Here is an 18,044-nt window from a genome sequence, read left to right as displayed (position 1 = left end):
ACACGCTTAGTTGCCATTAATCCTACCTACTCCACCTCCATTTCAGTAAGTTAACATTTGGGGGAACAAACTGCTTTGGCTGAAAATTTTGCTCCAATTTTTAACCTTCTTAACTCAGGTAAATTCTGGGTCAACTACCAAAGATGCCAGGAAGAGATTATAATTACTTTTATTCATACTGGTTTTTGCCATGGTTGTACATACTAATTTGTTAGTCCACAGATATACATCTGAAATTCATAACTACAGATATATTTTTCATCTTTCTCTATTTATCAACTAGAAACATTATAAAATGAGCAAGTACAAGTAATTATTAAGAGGGAAACCACAGCATTTTCAAGAATTACTAGCATTTAATTATTCAAGTCAGTAAGCATTTTTCCAGTGCCAGTTATACAGTCTCCTCTCAATTCTCATGTAGCTGCTGTGTTTGGGCATTACATTATTCTGTACCTACAAGAGAGTCAAGACTTTTATTTTTAAGGTACTTAATTCAAAGTTTTCCTTCTATGTGGTAAGAATGGTTACATTAAAATATAAAGGTAAGAAAAAAAATCGATTGTAACAAATCTGTTTTCTTGGAATTGGCTGTTACAACTTTGCACCCAGGAATGATTTTGTTACTTTATAGAATAGCTTCCCAGTACAAAACCTATTAACCCAAACAAAAAAATGTTTCCTCAGCTAAAACTATCACAATTAAAAATGAGCAAAAATCCCACGGAAACCACAAATCCTGATATTCTGAGGCTCTGGGACTGAAGTCAAAGGAAGTAGTCTCCAACAACAATGACAACAAAAATCAAGATGATATTGGGCAGTGGAGGAAAGCAGAACTGAAGAGATGAGGCGAGGTGATGTATCATGAAGTGATGAGGCCATCAGCCAATTCGCCACAAAAATCTCCAAGGCAGCAAAGCCTGGTGGTATATGCTACCTTGGTTGTCTCCCCTTGTTCCCTCACTTGGACTCGTACACCTCTTTAAGACACCATCCTCCACCTCCTCCAGAACTAACTGGGACTTCAGGAGATGAGTGGGGTGTAAATTCAGAGATTCTGGCTTGAAGCAAATGTCCCTATTAATAGAAAATAGGTGGGGGTAAGAAAAACAAAGAGGGGACTTCCCTGGTGGCGCAGTGGTTAAGAATCTGCCTGCCAATGCAGGGGACACGGGTTCGATCCCTGGTCCAGGAAGATCCCACATGCTGTGGAGCAACTAAGCCCGTGCGTCACAGCTACTGAGCCCACGTGCCACAACTACTGAAGCTCACGTGCCTAGAGCCAGTGCTCCGCAATGAGAAACCAGCGTACCACAATGAAGAGCAGCCCCCGCTCACCGCAACTAGAGAAAGCCCGCGTGCAGCAACGAAGACCCAACGCAGCCATAACTAACTAACTAAATAAATAAATTTATATATTAAGAAAAAGAAAAACAAAGAAAGGAAGAAAATTATTTACAAACACAAAAGTTTGGGGGGAGGTAGGGAAAGGGAAAGAGGAATGACAACTTCGATCCAGGAGAAATTACTGCTGGCATCAAGGATTGACTAACAAGGTGGAGCAAGGAAGTCGCCCACCGGTTCACAGATCAACGAGCACTCCTTTTCCTATATTTTACACCATAGAGCGAAGGTAGATGGTTCAATTTCACTAACAAAACTGAGCACCAAAGCCACAATCTTTTCTGCAAGTAAATACTCAAATTAAATCTGTATTGAGAGAAAAATAAATCCTAAAACAATGTCCTACAGACAAAAATCACAAGACATCATATTTATGTATCTGTTCATTCACTTAAAACATTTTCCTGAGCCCATTCTAAGTAAATGCCAAGGAAATCAAACACAGCTCCCACCTTCACATAACTGACAGCCCAGTATCGAAAATGAGTTGTGCTAAAACACAAAAACAAAACTCTTCTGGATGAAAATTGTGGAATTTTAAAAGTGAGAAAAATTATCCTGTACCAAGTTTTACACAACACTGGGTTATGGATCCCCAGGAAGGATGAAAAATAATAAATGGGGATGGGGGTATGAAAGATACTAATGATTACAGCAGCTAACACCAAGAAAGGGCTTTACATATGTTAAGGCATTTAATCTTCACAAAAACCCTACGAGAGATGCACAATTCTCTCCATTTTACCAAGAAGGAAAGTTGAGAAAGATTAAGAAACTTGCCTAAATACAACAACTTCTAAGTGGCAGAGCAGGGATTTGAATCCGGCTACTATAGCTCTTAACACTGCTTTGCTGCCTATAATAATAACATCATTACTAACAAGACAACGTTACTGTATGATGCACACACATGATCTGGGTACGTTCACTGATTTTCTTTGGATACTCTCACATCTCTATATTTCACAAACAAACAAAACCCAGCCAAAACTAAGACTCAGAGTAACGTTCCAAGGTTATACGAGTCACAAGGCAGCGGAGTCCAGATTAAAGCCCAGATGGCTCAGAAGCCAAAGGCTCTTTACACTGCACCCCACAACCCAGCTTGGATTCTCCCCTTACCCTCAACCAACCTCAAGCATCCCTCTGGGAGGCCCCAACACCACCTGCCTCCAGGCTCGCTCCTCAGAGACACATTTATTCAGGTGTCGTTCCATTGCCCACTGCCCAAGCCTCCCGGCTCTCCGGGCCACCCCCGCCCAGCCTGGGCAGGGCTCTTACCAGGCGGGAGTCGGGGGACCCTCGCAATCTTATTGGTGATCTCTGCAGTGAGCACCGCGAAGTCCTGCTCGTAGCCTTCGAAGTCGGACGACATGGCGGCTCCGGAGTGGCCGGCCCGGGCCGGAGCCTAGGTCAGGGCTGGGGCTACGCGGGGCAGGAAAAGACGGTGTAGGAACGCGGGAAGGTCCCTAGTGAGCGGAGCGGAGAAGCCGGGGTAGCTCCCAGCCAGGCCGCTTCCTGGTTGTTCTTCGCGATCTTGGTCCTCCGGAAGTTGGGCTGGGTGCGCTTTTTATTTTCCGTTCGGGCTTCAAGATTAAGAAATTCGCTAAGGAAAAGCCCTTCAGTTAGTGCCCCCAAAAGCTTAAAAAATATGCGGGCTCTCGTGAATCACCGAAAGCATTTTTTTGCCCCTCCATGTTTTGGAAAGCGGCTCCGGCTCCCCAAGCTACAAGTCAGAGGGGCTTGTTTCCAGGGGGAAGTTTGATGCGGCGAACCTCCCGGAAGTGGCTGTCACGGAGTCTGCGCACTGAGCCTGAGCGGGAGAGCTGCTGCTAGGCCGCTGGCGGAGCAACGCGAGGGTGGAGGCTGGTCCCGACCTCCAGCCTCTAGCACACAGGATTTACTTTCTACTTGCGCTCGGCTGGGGTACCCATGACGGAGTTATCCGAGCCTGAGAAAACCTGCTCCGGGTGAGCCCGAGCCGCCCCGGAAATGCGATGGCCAAAGAGCGGGCACTGAGGACCAGACCGAGGTGGGAGTCAAAGCACGGGACGTAACCATGATTTTGGCGGTCTTCGCTCCACCCGAGTGAGGCCAGAGTCTCCAGAGTGTTGAGACCAACCACTCTTACCAAGATGTTCTTCCCCTGAGTGAGGATTTCTAAGCGCTTTGCTCCATGACACGGGCGGGAAATTGAGGCACAAGGCAGCGGCATCTGTTGCATGGAAGTCTTTGTTACTCTGTTCCTCTGGTCTTCTTCCCTTGACTCACTCCAGTCCAGTCCGAAATACCCTTCTACAGATCTTCCCGGCGCTCGCCGTCCTGACTTGCCCGTCCCTCGCTCCGGGAGACACTTCCTCTTCTTTTTTTTTTCTCAAATATTTTCATCATGTTCCTTCTCATATACACCTCCGATCCTGAGTTCACACACACTTATCTCTCGCCTCCCTTCCTTGCGGTCTCTTTGCTTTCACCCTCCCGCTTCTTTACTTTGACACAAATAGACCCTTAAGTTAGTGTTTGGGGGGCAACCGCAGGCAAATGGTGTAGACCATGTCTGGATCATACTTTATGTAATTCGAGACTGGGTAAGAGGCAGTTTAGAACTCCATAGAGGGAGTTTGATGACTTGACTTCTGTTGAGTTACCGCTGTGGTTTACTCACTCAGCCTCTCCAAGCCATTTTCTTTTCTATGAAGAAGGAAGCTGGATTAGGCCAACCCTAAGGCCCTCCTTCCCAGCTCTAAAATTCTTCGTCTCCTCAAACCATTTACTAAACGGTTGCATAGACACAGTCCTCTGACAAGTTGGGAACAAAAGAATAAAAACAACCATTTTACAATCACATGTCCAGTTTAGGTGCTATTCAGACATGAGGAAAGTTTGGATACGACGAAAATAGTTCTTTTTGACGTTTGATGAGGTACTCGTTCCATAGTAAAGTACTTGTGAGCTGCTTTTGTTTAGGTGATTATTGGAATTAACAAATACAGTACATAGTAAAATGTCTTACCGAACTTTCTCATTTTGTTTCTTTAGATTGGATTTCAAACCAAGGTACTGGATTCTCCTAGAAAACATAAAGAGTGTGTAACAGTGAACATGGCGTAATCTGCATTAACATCCCACAATGTGAAGGCATGACAATTAAGGAACACACGTGGACTTGTGGCACATGGAAATGTATGCACAGAAAAAGGAAATCTGTAGTTCTTTAAAAACAGGAACGAGTTCTTCCTCACCAAAATGGGTACATTCTGCTCAGTTATCAAGTTTGAAAATCTACAAGAAGTAAAGAGACTTTGTCACTGGGGTCCCATTATAGCCCTTGGTGTTATAGCAATATGTTCTACCATGGCCATGATTGACTCTGTGTTGTGGTATTGGCCCTTACATACCACTGGAGGAAGCATGAACTTCATCATGTTGATAAATTGGACTGTCATGATTCTTTATAATTACTTCAATGCCATGTTTGTTGGTCCTGGCTTCGTCCCTCTGGGGTGGAAACCGGTAAGAAAAAGATTCCTTAGGATGGTGAGCCCTCATGATAATCATATATTTAGTTTTTGCCTTATCTGCCAACCAATAAGATCAAACACAGCCTGCTCTTTGCTTTGGTAGAGACTAAGTGTATTATTCTAATCACCGATTATTTAGAGCTCAAAGAATTTATTTTATACTGGTTTGACAGTATGGATCTAAATTAGTATTTCCCAAAGCAATTTCATTAAATACTTCTGCTTTAAAAAAAAAAAAAAAAATGGAGGGGTGGTGATGAGTGCATAAGTTTCTAGGAAACACTGCATATCATTCACCTCATAATCCTACAGTGTGGTTTGGCTCTAGGATCTTTTTTCATGTAACATATTAACATCCCTTATAACTGAGAAAAACTCTTTAGAAACTACTGTTTTAAACCATAAAGTATTCAGAAATAACGGACAGCCTGGTAATAACAAGTCACGCCTTATGAATAAATACTATGGTTTGATTTTCTTTTATGGGAGATGGGGAAAGGATGAAATTTGAATTTTAACTTGCATTTCCAGCCATTATATTTGAGTTAAAATATCTTTAAATAGTGAATTTCTGGTAACAGCAACATCACTTTTCCAATTACCCAGAAGTTTATGTTTTATTTCTATTTTGCTGCCAAGGAAAATTCTCAGGATAGCATGTACCTCCAATATTGTAAAGTCTGCCAAGCATACAAGGCACCACGGTCACATCATTGCAGAAAGTGTAACAGGTACTGTCTTTGCTATTCATTGGGGATTGATCAACTTGATTACTGGTCTTTTGTTGTTATTCTTTCTACCACATCAATCCTAGTTTTATTTTCTGCAAGGTGGCTACTTTATAAATAATGTCAAAATAATTAAGTGTCATAATCTTCATTTTACTTTTAAATTGTCAATTCTGATAAGTATTACTCTTTTTTGTTATAAGTGAAAAGATTTTTCTAGAAAAATACAGGTTTACTTTGCTTTTTGCCTTGCCAAGAGCAGGGTAAAAAGTTATACCGTTAGGTTGTTTTCATAAATCAGGATTAATTCTCGACTGTCATCTTGACTAGCCTTAGAATTGTTCTGAGTCTAAATTATAAATGAGACCTGCTTTTTCCATTATTTAGTTGACTAACATTTACACTTTACACAGATCTAATAAATGATACCAGGTGCCTATTATCACAGGTGTTTTATATACCAAACTTAATTGGAAGAAAACAGAATCACTATGAAAAATGTGAATTAAGCTAGAACCTTTTTTAATGAACACCTATGTCCAGTGATAAATAAGAAATTTATGATGAGAATGCTGAGGTTTAGGGGGACCATTGGAGGGGCAAATAAAGTTTAGTTTGAGGCAAGAAAATTTTCTTCTAGCAGCCTCGAGGAAGGGAAACAGAGTAAGACTTTGCTTATTAAACCACAACTTATATTCCGGAGTTAGCTTGCTTAGCTTAGAGACTCCACATCTAAAGAATACGAGCAGGAAGGAAGGAAGTTACAAGCGTCTGCTAGGCCCCATCAACCCCTGTGGAGATTTATAAGTAATTTTGTTCAGTCTCTGTTGTTTTCCACTTCAGTCACTGCATTTCAGAGCTAGAGGAAAACCAGGAACTATGTTCATTTCTTTATAATGAACCTCTCAGCGAGCCTCCAGACTTCTTTAAACAAAGTCACTTGTAGCAGACATCTTTTCCTCAGATGCTGTTACAAAGCCTGCCCTTTCTTGTGGTGTTTAAAATTTAAAATAAGTCACTGTTTAAAAACTCATAAAGAGTTTTCTTTGTTTTCCATGAAGTATAATTCCTCTGTGACCATGCGTGGACATGCTAGATTCCGATGTGCTTGATCTTTTGAAGACCAAAGTTATTTAAAGTAGACAGGATTTTCTGCCTCACATTTTATGTAAATTTTTCTTGTTAGGTGTGTGATGAAGATGGACCATCACTGTCCTTGGATCAACAACTGCTGTGGTTATCAAAATCATGCTTCGTTCACACTGTTTCTCCTTTTAGCACCACTGGGTTGTATTCATGCTGCCTTTATTTTTGTTATGACAATGTATACACAGCTTTATAATCGGGTAAGAAAATGTTATAAAATCATGCCAGCTTAAATAGTAGTTATTAAGATTATTTAAGAAGTTCCTTTTGGAAATATGCTTTCTACAATTTAGGTGGGGAAATAGAACTTTGTTTTATAATCCTCAATAAGGACTCCTTTTAAAAAAGCAGTAAAACAGTTTTTAAGATGAGGAAAGATTATTTTGTTCTGGAAACTCACCTTGTATGCTCTAGTTGAAGTTGACAATTATTTTAGTACTATGTATAACTTACCGGACTTCAAACTTGGTAGCTGTGGTAAAGAATAGTTAGAGGAAAAGGCAGAAGAGGGAGAAAAAAGGCAATACTAGTGCTTTCTGTTTCCATTCGATCCTGTGGCCAGTTGTAGTTCTTTTGTTCATTTCTAAATCCAGTGTCCTGGAACGTGGCTCACAGAGCAGGTGCACATTCTAAGATATGGTGCAACTGATTGAGTTGATTTATGGGCAAGTAGTCATGAGATAAAGTTCAGTCGTCACAAATTGAGGCCTCTAAAGAGGCCTGGAGGGTCAGTGAGGGAAACAGGCCTGGTGGGATGTGGTAAGCTGGAAAACAAAGGTCCTTCACACAGGGAACAGCCCATGTTTGACTTCAGCCAGTTCTTGATGTTTGGAAATCCAGCCTGGTGATTTCAGATCATCCGGTTTTTCAAGAAAAATCTGAAAATCTGGACTTTTTATGTGAAATCTGATTTCTAAATCACTAAATTTCTAAATGTTGGTACCTAACTGAATATTTTAAAACATTTTGTAGGCCAGGCAGTACACATCGGCAGGCCATATTTGGCCTACATTTTGCTAGTTTTTAAACCTCTCCTTGTGGAACATGAGGGAAGAAACCACTGAATCCTAGGCTACGTTTGTCGCTGTGGAAATCACTGTAAATAGAGGAAAACAAGGAGAGGATAGGAGACGCAGTTACAGCTTAGATTGGTGGTATTCACGCATAGTAATGTTTGTGCGGTCTACCTAACACTTTCTGAGGGAACAGTAACAAACAAAAAACGTTTTAGAATACTGAAGAATGATACCGTGCATATCAGTGTGAGTTCAAACCACAGTATTGATTAGAAACAGCTCTGTTTGCTTTGGCTACAGTGTCAAGTTGTCATTTGCTGATCTTTTGGACCAAGTTATTTTAAATGGTAGAGTATGACCGTTTACGACAACCAAGTATGTCGAGTATATGTTGTTGTTATTGTTTATAGCTCTCCTTTGGGTGGAACACGGTAAAGATTGATATGAGTACAGCCCGGAGAGATCCTCCTCCGATTATTCCATTTGGATTAGCTGCATTTGCTGCCACCTTGTTTGCCTTGGGATTAGCTTTAGGAACAACCATAGCTGTTGGGATGTTGTTTTTTATCCAGGTAAGTTCCTCTATTACCTCTAGCTAAAGTTGTCAAGTTATTGGGGCCTCTTGTAAAGAGAAAGAGATAAAGCTTCCATTTAAGTATGCAGTGTGAAATGGAGATTATTGTTATTTATTCCATCTAGGTGATTAATTTAATCTACTAGTCGGATAATTTTGAACTGACTTTGCCAGAATTTCTAGGCTATTGATTTAATTTTAAAAATACTAACTTAGAGTTATATAGCATTTTATACTTGAGAAAGCTCTTCTCACCGTCTCTCTTGATCTTCACATCAACCCCAAAAGAGGTCGAAGAGGAGTATTATTTTCCCTTCCTTACAGATGAGTAATTAAGTCACAGGAAGGTTAAGTGACATAGCCAAGATCATCCATTCATGTATTCAGTAAACATATATTCAATGAACATAATTATTGTTATTTTATAGTAGCATATATTAAATCAAAATCATAATAACATAGCTAATATTTATTGAGTGATGTTTTAGGCTTTTTACATGTGTCAGCTCATCTAATCTCCATAACAACCCTGTAATATAGGTGCTATTTAATGTCTACTGTGTGATGAATCACTTTTCTAATTACTGAGGCTACAAGAATGAAAATGAAGGGTTCCTGCCATTAGGGAACTCACAATGAGTGGTGAAGAGTTAACTAATACAGGGTCATGTGTATAGCATAGATTTATGTACAGAGTGCAATGAGAACACAGAGAAGGAGGATGTGGCCCTGAACGGATCAAAAAATAGTTCTTATGACTCATTTCATTCGCTTAATTAGTTTATTCATTCATTGAAGGCCCATTGTAGACCAGGTATTGTGCTAGGCCCTTGGAATATGATAAGGACTCCCAGTCCAGGGTTGTTCTTACTGTGTCACACTGTCTCCATGAAGGCACATCGAGACTTCAAAGAATTGCAGGACATATAGAATTAGAAACGCTGGGCTTGAGGGCCCTGATGCATCACCCAACCCTTTTTGAACTCTTGTTTTTAAAATAACCTGGTTTTGGTTATAGTTCACATTTTCCACTAGCCTGGGATCAAATTCTTTGAAAAATTTCCCCCAATTCCTATAATTAAGAATCATATTAGAAATAAACTAAAATCCTGTGGTGTAAAAACCTACATAAATGGAATTGTCATAGCTAGGAAAATCAAAAAATAGAATCAAGACTGAAAATATTCAGTTTTTACAGCAAGCAAAATATCTAGGTTGACTGAAATGAGTCACTGTTACTTGTAATAAATAAATTAATCATGCATTTAAGATTAAAAATAGTGGTAAAAGATTTTAATTGCATAATCTATATAATACTGATTGAATGGATTATATCAATATTTTATTAATACTCTGAAAAACCTATTCAGAAGATAGTACATAAAACATGATTTTTTATTTAAACAGTAGATTCAGATTTGACTGTGGATCGATGTAGTCATTCATGTGAAGATGTACAGTGGTTAAGAGTCAGATGGACCACACTCTGTTACTTAATCTCTGTTATCCTGATATCTTCATCCATGGAGTGGAACAATAAAAACTACCTCGTAGGGTTAGTGTAAAGATGATAATCTTAAATGAACCAGTCACATTATGAAATTTTACTATTATTTAATTTCCAGATGAAAATAATTCTCAGAAACAAAACTTCTATTGAATCATGGATTGAAGAGAAGGTAAATTTTATAATTGTTTCCTCAATATCGATAAAGTACTGATTAACTAATAGACCAGATTAACTAATAAATGCCCCAAAATGAAAACTTGGCTACCAAATGGCTTCCTTACGTCATTTGCATGCCATGTAAAAGGCGATTATGGGAACCGTTTGATTTATTCCTGGTTTAACATGACTCCCACAGAGCTCTCTCACACACTGAGTTGTTGAAGAGGCCTAAGCCACACATGAAACCATTTTGGCTCCTCTCAGACTAGAGGAGAAGGGAACCCATTGGGAAAGGAACTTCTGTCCTACCAAGGTGCCATCACATAGGCTTTAGACATCAGATAGGGCTTATAACATTTAGCTTGTTACAAACCTCACAACCTCCAGTACATACTTCACGCTGTCCATTGTGATTCTGATATAAAAATTGAGAGGCCCGCATACAAAAAAAAAAAAAAAAAAAAAGTACATCTGACTACCCCACTCCCTATTTAAAACTTCTCAGAGCCTCACTATCACTGTAGCAGGGGTTGTAAACCCAAATGCACTAGGGCCCAGGCAGATAACCTAGATGCGGGGAGCCAGTCTGTGGGCCAGAGCTGCCCGGCAGACGAAGCTGATTGGTGCCACAGGGAAATCCTCACCCAGTATTGTGAGATCGTATATATTTTTTTTTCCCAAGAAAAGTCAGAGATCTGGATTTCTGTGTTACCTCCTTTCTATTTTTAAGCATTGGCAAGCAATTCAAATTAAAAACAAACAAACAAAAAGCCTTTGTGGGACAAATAAAACACCTATAGGACATATTTAGCCCCCCGGCAGCCATCTGGTGAGCTTTCATTTACAGCAGCAGTTCTCAAACTTTTTGGTCTCAGGACCTTTTTCATTCTCAAAAATTGTTAAGGACACTAAAGAGCTTTTGTTATATATCTATTGACATTTGCCATATTTTCTAACTGAGAAAATCTTTGAATATTTATTATTTCACTTTAAAATAACAATAAATCCATTATATGTTAATAAAAATAACATGTTTTTTGGGAAAAACAATTAAATTTTCCAAAATAAAATAGGAAGTGGTATTTTTTTGGTATAAATCTCTAATATCTGACTTAACAGAAGACAGTTGGATTCTCACATCTACTTCTGCATTCAATCTGTTGAGATATGTTGCTTTGATTGAAGTATATGAAGAAAATTCAGCCTCAGATAAGTAGGTAGAAAAGGGTGGAGTATTTTAACATGTCTTTTAGATAATAGTGGATATTCCTTGATAATACATTAAAGCTTGATAGGTGCTAGTTCTTGAGAGGTTAGTTGCATGTGAGATCTGAAACTACATCAGTAAACTCTGTGTATTCTTTTGTATTTAAATCCATCAATCTATCTTGCTCTTTGAATGGACCTGGTACCCACATAGGGCATCAGGCATCGGTCATTTGGAAAATAGTAGTTTACAGCATTACACAGATTTTTTAAATGTTGACACATTTCATTATACAATATCTAAAAGCCACATTCATTCATATCACTACTGATTTTATAGGGAAAATCTTTAAATATTGGAAAGCTGTCAAGCTCATAGTTGTGGCTATAAATTTTCCAAATTCCAATTTTCACTTGAAAGCCTTATTTTTTCCACTGGCAACAAATACTCAGTTGTTTATATGAAGTAACAACCTGACTTTGTTCATTTTCGAGAAGACGTCCACTAAATACTGAGGTCTGAATAACCTTGGTTTTTCTGTTACATTACTCATTCTTTCATGTAAAAATAGCATTACATGAAAAAAGCTGGCTACACAGCTTTTGTTAGCTGACAACTCAAACAAGTGTTTTTTTTGAGATAAGCACTTTGGCAAACTTTATGTGTACTTTCCACTTTGTCACACAGAATATTAAAAAGACATCTACTTTAAAAAAAAAAAGACATCTACTTGAGGGCTGAGATTTAATAAAAATAGCTTTTATTTCTTCATCAAGAAATTTTTATGTAAAACTGGGCTTTTTGTTGGTTTGGTTTTGTTTGAATTATGAGTGTGTAGCAGTGAAGAATATAGCACCTATTGATACAGTTTGGTGCCACTGTCTTGATTCCTGTTTAAGGTGCCAGCAGTTTTACCCACCGTTGCAAATGTCAACACCATGAAGAAGGCAAATAACATCTTCATATTATTATGAGAGTTGTCTGACTTTGTTGAACTCCAAGAAAAGGTCTTGGGGACTCAAGGAGGTATGCAGAGCATACTTTGAGAACCACTGATGTACGGGTTTAAGTCCAAGCTCCTTAGCTTATACGTAATATCAATAAAACCTTTTATATCTTGCTCTTACCTGCTTCTCCAGCTTCATTTCCACCCCTCCCGCCCCATTCACACTCAATACCAGCTAATACCAAATAGTTTGCACATCTTATGCTTCCGTATCTTTCTACATGTCCCTCTGCCTAGAATATTCTTTCCCCCTATTTTTTGCCTAATTTCTTGTCCCTCAACACTTAGTTTAGCTGTCACTTCCTCCAAGGAACCTTCCTTGACTTTCCCTAGACTAGGTTAAGTACTTCTGTACCGTTTTCCTGTAGCACTTACTGCACATCTCTGTCACCTTTTAACACACAGTATTGCTGCAATCCCCCATCTTATCTGAGCGCTTCTCTTAAAGACCATGCCTTGGTTATTTTTGTAAGCTACTCTCATCCTTAGCACTTTTTCTTTCTTAATATTCTAGATCTCTGTTCTCTGAGGCTCTTAATTCATTTTGAAGACTCTGAAGCTTTTGCTTATAAAAAGGGAAAAGAAATTACCCTTTACTGTCTGGGTGGGGATGGACTTACATGTTGTCATGTTACAGCTTGACAATTTTAATTGAATTAACATCAACATCACTTTATAAGTAACTGCAAAAGCTTTTCCCTAAAATACTATCCCCAGATAATATTTCAAGGTATCATCTCTAGATAGCATAATATGTTGACATTAGATTAACAGTGTTTTTTTGCTAATGACCAAAGCTCTTTATAAAGTGCCATGCTAAATCTAGAAGTTATTTTAAAACTGGCACTCTGCTGCTCAGTAAAAATCAAATAAATGATTGTATTGATATTAAAATGTATCAAAATTACAGATTTTATTACACTGTAAGTATCAACTGGATTTGTACACTTATTGTAGGAATAAACGGTGTATCTTTATACCACTAGGTGTCAGTGGAAATTCAGAAATTCTAAGAAATTTCTTAGAAATTTCTATCAGAAATTCTAAGAAATTTCTTAGAAATTTCTATCAGAAATTCTAAGCCGGTTTATCCCTTTAAGTAAAAGCTAACAATTTAAATGCCTAGAATGTAATTTATGAAACCTGAATATTTATATATATATACACATAAGATGTACATATAAATGCCTACATAAATAAGTATATAGACATATGTAATGGTATATAAAACTGAAAGATCTCTTACACATACCTGCTAGCTTTTAAAAAAAATAATTTTCATAGAATGATGACTCCCCCGTCACACCTTTCCTGGCCACTCATGCAGGTGTTGCTGCCACCCAGGATGCAGCCATTGCATTCTAGTGCACCCCACCTAACGGTTCCTTCCATCCTGAATAAACCCTTGTTTTCTCTTAAACCTCCTTATCAGTATGTCTTCTTTACACCTGGATTCCTTTGTTCTGCTGAACAAGCAAGAACATTGAGGACTTTTTCTACATGGAATAAAGTTACTAACTCCTTTAATAAATGTTTTTGAATGCTTAAATTTGGTCTTATTTAGGTGTATTCCTGAGTAACTCCTGTCAGACATTTTCTGGATGGTCTCATACAAGGTTGGTGTTGTGTGTCAAGTTCTTCCTATATTGTGATAAGTGTGTTTATTTCTCCTGTGTACTCTAACGTTACAACAAGGAGGAAGCATTTTTAGGTATGATACAAATTTGAGGAATAAACGTTCTCAATAGTATGTTACTAAAAGCCATTTAAGACAGATGTATCTGCCATCTTACATCTTTGTTACCCACAGGCTAAAGATCGAATTCAGTATTATCAACTAGATGAAGTCTTTGTTTTTCCTTATGATATGGGAAGTAGATGGAAGAACTTTAAACAGGTTTTTACGTGGTCAGGGGTCCCCAAAGGAGATGGACTGGATTGGCCGATAAGAGAAGGCTGTCACCCGTACAGCTTAACAGTGAGTATTTTTGTTCAGATAGTCTTGCCTTTTTGCCTCACCTTCTTCCCCTTAACTTCTCCTTAACTCCAATGGCATTTTATAATAAGTAATAAGAATTTTTTCAGTATATCAAATGAATCTAAATTAATTCTAAAGCACTCCTTGTATCATGTCCCTCCTTCTATTTAAATCATTCCTTATCTCTCCATACCTGTGAGATAAAGTCCTGATTCCTTAACTTAGTTTTATAAAATCTGGCCAAAAGCTACCTTTCACCTACATCCTAGCAGGAATCATCCTTTCCAATCAGCCTAGTCTACTCAGCAAATTCCTGGTACATTTCTGACACCTAACTCCTCCCCAACACTGTTTTTTCTATGTCATATGAGCTCCTGTTTATCAGAAATTATTCAGACCAGTTCCAGTGCCCTCTCTTCCATAAAGACTTACCTCCCCACTCTAGACTCAGCTGGATTTGGCACTTAATCATATACTAATGCATATTAGCACATGAGGTCTCATTTTTATTTAATTCTTGTATCTTATGTCTTTAACTTGGCAAGATTCTAGGCAGAGGTTATTTCCCCTACTATATCTAGTGTAGTAACATTTAATAAACTTGCTGAATAAGTGGAGAAAAGGAGTTGAAATGGTGAATTTTAATCAAGACTCATTGTTGGTGAATTTTGCAGTCTGTTTGCCCTCTCTCTAAAGAATCAGTGAGTCTCTGTATCCTCTTCACCTCAGGGATGAGCCCGGAAGCCCCCTGAGGGCAGAGAGCCCATCTCCCTGATTCCTGGGCCACAGGGGGTGCTCTGTGAAGAAGGACATTGGAGAGGGAACACTGAGGAGGCCCCACTTCAGTACCAGTTTTTAGTCATAGGGCCTTCTTTCCATGCTTAAAAAAAAAAAGGCGGCCTTTAAATTGTCAGCAATTTGAAATGTTGGAAAATTGGGAGTTTGTCATGTCACTGTGCTATAGTAAATGAGGAAAGCCTGTTTTTAAACATTGAGATAAGAGACTTCATTGTTTTTTTTTATATCTTCCAAACAGATAGAACAGTTGAAACAAAAAGCAGATAAAAGAGTCAGAAGTGTAAGTAATTCTTTTGCAATGATACTAATTTCTTTTTCTTTTGTCAGGCTCTGTACTTCTGTGTAGCTTTTAAAATTGTCTTTGAGTAAAAACCAACTGTTAGCTTTTATTAAATAATATTTCTTAATACATTTGTTGAAATTTAATGAATATTACTTTTGTTTTCATTTAAATAGTTTGTACTGGAGGTTTGGAGGGAATTTAGTCAATTTATATTGTCAAAAGATAATTATCCTCAATATAGTTCCCTAGTGTGAAACTTGTCCTTACAGTGATGCTGAATAATTCAATGGCCACTAGCTACATGTGGCTATTTAAATTTAAATTAATTTAAATAAAATTTAAGTCCCTTGGTTGCACCAGCCACATTAGAAGTGTTCAGTAGCTACATGTGTCTTGCGGCTATCACACTGGATACCACAAGTATAAAACATTTCTATCACTGCAGAAAGTTCTACTGGACAGCACTGCTTCTAAAATTTCATTCTTAGCCATGTGCTTGAAATGAAGGGTAAGAAAAAGCCTGAGAATTAGAAGCATCAATTAATTACCTTCTATAAAGGGTAGATAGGGAACCAGGAGGGAAAGACTTGCCTGATATTTTGGATCTACCTTTAACAGTTTACATTCAAACTTAAAAAACCTCAGGTATGGGTTAATGTTAAATTGTTCTGCTCACTGATGACAGGTTCAGTATAAAGTAATAGAAGATTATAGTGGTACCTGCTGTCCTTTGAATAGAGGAATCAAAACCTTCTTCACGAGCCCCTGCACTGAAGAGCCTCGGATAAGGCTACAGAAAGGGGAGTTCATTTTAGCCACAAGAGGCTTACGGTAAGTGACAGAAAGTAGGTTATTTCTTCTTGAATGACGAAATTGGCATCTAGCCAAAAAAAAAATTAATTTTAATCTTTTAAATATTTCAGATACTGGTTGTATGGAGATAAAATTCTTGATGATTCCATTAAAGAAGGTATGAAAGTGGAAGGGGGTGTTTAAAGGACAAGACTGCCAGCAATAACTGCAAATTTTACAAGAATAACTTTTATAAACAGTTATTATTTCTCCATACACTTGTATTTATCGGGTCTTTGCAATGATTAGCAAACATCACACCCCATACTTAACTATGCGATAGGCACTTGTGGAAATGCTTCACTTGTGGTATTCAGGTCCCCAACAGCCCTCCGAGGTATTGGTGAGGGAACTGAAACGTGGAGAGGCTAAGCAACGTGCCCAAGGCCACGCTAAATGCAGATGGAGCCAAGACTCCAGCCCACGCAGTCTGGCTCTAGAGCCTATGACTAAGCTGCCATGCTATACGCGCCCCCGTTGAATGACTCGTCCTATTAAGTTATTATAAAAACTAATGAACTGAAACTGTGTCTTTGTTTTTTTATTTACTTTTAAGAATTGTTCCTTTTTAAAGTAAAGATTAACCCAGGATGCTCTTTTGAAAACACTGGGTTAATCATAAATTAACCCATGTGACAGCTTAGGCAAGCTTGATATAGAAGTGCACAAGTTAGAGAAAGTCTAAAAGGAAAATTCACAAAGGCTACAGGGAGATAGTCCCCCGGAACAGATGAAGTATGACAGAGCCATCCTCCTTCATGGTCACACACATGTACGTGAACACCAGGTTGCCCCCACTCCACTGGGGCTCTCCTGAGCCGCATGAGCTCCTTCCCCAGATGATGCAATTTGGGAAATATCTGTTTCCTAGCTTGTTAGGAACATTTTTTTAAAATTTTTATTTATTTATTTAACTTTAACCACATATTGTGCTTATAAAAGATGGTGGGGGGTGGTAAAGTCTAACTAAAAGCTTATTAATTGGAAGTAATAGAACTAATGGGTCTCACAAATGTCATTGTGGTATATCTGACTTTTTCATATCAGTTTCATTTTCTCCCTCAGATGTTTCAAGAATAAGAGGATGGTTCCCTAGAAACTGTGTAGAAAAGTGTCCCTGCGATGCTGAAACAGATCAAGCCCCAGAGGGCGAGAAGAAAAATAGATAGCCACTTTTGAAGTAAAATTACTCTAAGTCTGCTCCATTACTTGAAAATTGTACATATTACTAAAGAATTATGCAATGAGCCTACTCTGGTTAAGGTGTTCTTTTCCTCAAAGGTGCCCTAATGCCATGATCTAAATATTTTTATTATCATTTTGAAATGGAGAAGCCATTCTGCACATACCTTTGAATTCCTGCACCTCGATGCCACCGCTCCCTCTCCCCAAAAGGAAAAACACTTCACCCAAGTAAGTCGATTGCATTTTCTCTAGGATTTTTTTATGCACTGCACACGGTGGACCTCACCTGCAGATATAGTTCCCCCTTTGCCAGGAGCATCTGCATGTGATGCTTTTATCCTCTCTCCCCCTCTGCTGGAATTTCTTATGTAATATTCTAGATACTATAGAACTTAATTTGCAGATTCAATGTAAGCTCAGATTTTATTACCCGTCTTTTAATAATGAAGATTTTGTCAAATCAAATAAAGATCAATGGATGTTCTGTATAAATTATAGTTTTTACTCAAAAGTATCTTTCTTTTTGCTGACGAAAAAGGATTGTCTTAGTTCCTTATGGAAAAACTGCTCTACTGCCTTGTGAAAAATAGACATCTTTAATCATGAGTCTTTAGACATACATATTTGCCTCAAATTACCCAATTAATGGCATATTGAGATCACAGGATTCTAGG

General features: G+C 38.4%; 2 protein-coding genes across 10 annotated transcripts in view; one reads left to right on the top strand and one right to left on the bottom strand.

Annotated features, from left to right (window-relative positions):
• Positions 1-2,930, bottom strand: part of VTI1A (vesicle transport through interaction with t-SNAREs 1A) — a 350,140-nt gene extending 347,210 nt beyond the window's left edge. For all 8 annotated transcript variants that reach the window (XM_024756025.1, XM_024756019.1, XM_024756021.1 and 5 more), the window contains exon 1: positions 2,689-2,930. In XM_024756025.1, coding sequence (XP_024611793.1) covers positions 2,689-2,782 — 94 coding nt within the window. In that variant the 5' untranslated portion in view covers positions 2,783-2,930. The remainder of the gene's footprint in view (positions 1-2,688) is intronic.
• Positions 2,931-3,207: 277 nt separating this feature from the next.
• On the top strand, positions 3,208-17,867 carry ZDHHC6 (zDHHC palmitoyltransferase 6). 2 transcript variants are annotated; one of them, XM_024756067.1, is made up of 11 exons: positions 3,208-3,439; positions 4,447-4,920; positions 5,568-5,659; positions 6,843-7,002; positions 8,229-8,390; positions 10,018-10,071; positions 14,085-14,252; positions 15,289-15,330; positions 16,019-16,164; positions 16,257-16,303; positions 17,251-17,867. In XM_024756067.1, the coding sequence occupies exons 2-11, from the start codon at positions 4,654-4,656 to the stop codon at positions 17,352-17,354; spliced, it is 1,242 nt and encodes a 413-aa protein (XP_024611835.1). In that variant the 5' UTR covers positions 3,208-3,439; positions 4,447-4,653; the 3' UTR covers positions 17,355-17,867. The 2 variants fall into 2 exon arrangements, with proteins under 2 accessions (XP_024611835.1, XP_024611836.1); XM_024756068.1 differs by lacking the exon at positions 3,208-3,439 and having other exon boundaries at positions 4,874-4,920; positions 6,935-7,002.
• Positions 17,868-18,044: the final 177 nt, after the last annotated feature.

The sequence above is a fragment of the Neophocaena asiaeorientalis genome, unplaced genomic scaffold (genome assembly GCF_003031525.2).
Source record: "Neophocaena asiaeorientalis asiaeorientalis breed wild unplaced genomic scaffold, Neophocaena_asiaeorientalis_V1.1 scaffold85, whole genome shotgun sequence".
Lineage (NCBI taxonomy): Eukaryota > Metazoa > Chordata > Mammalia > Artiodactyla > Phocoenidae > Neophocaena > Neophocaena asiaeorientalis.
This window is presented reverse-complemented; position numbering and strand designations above follow the sequence as displayed.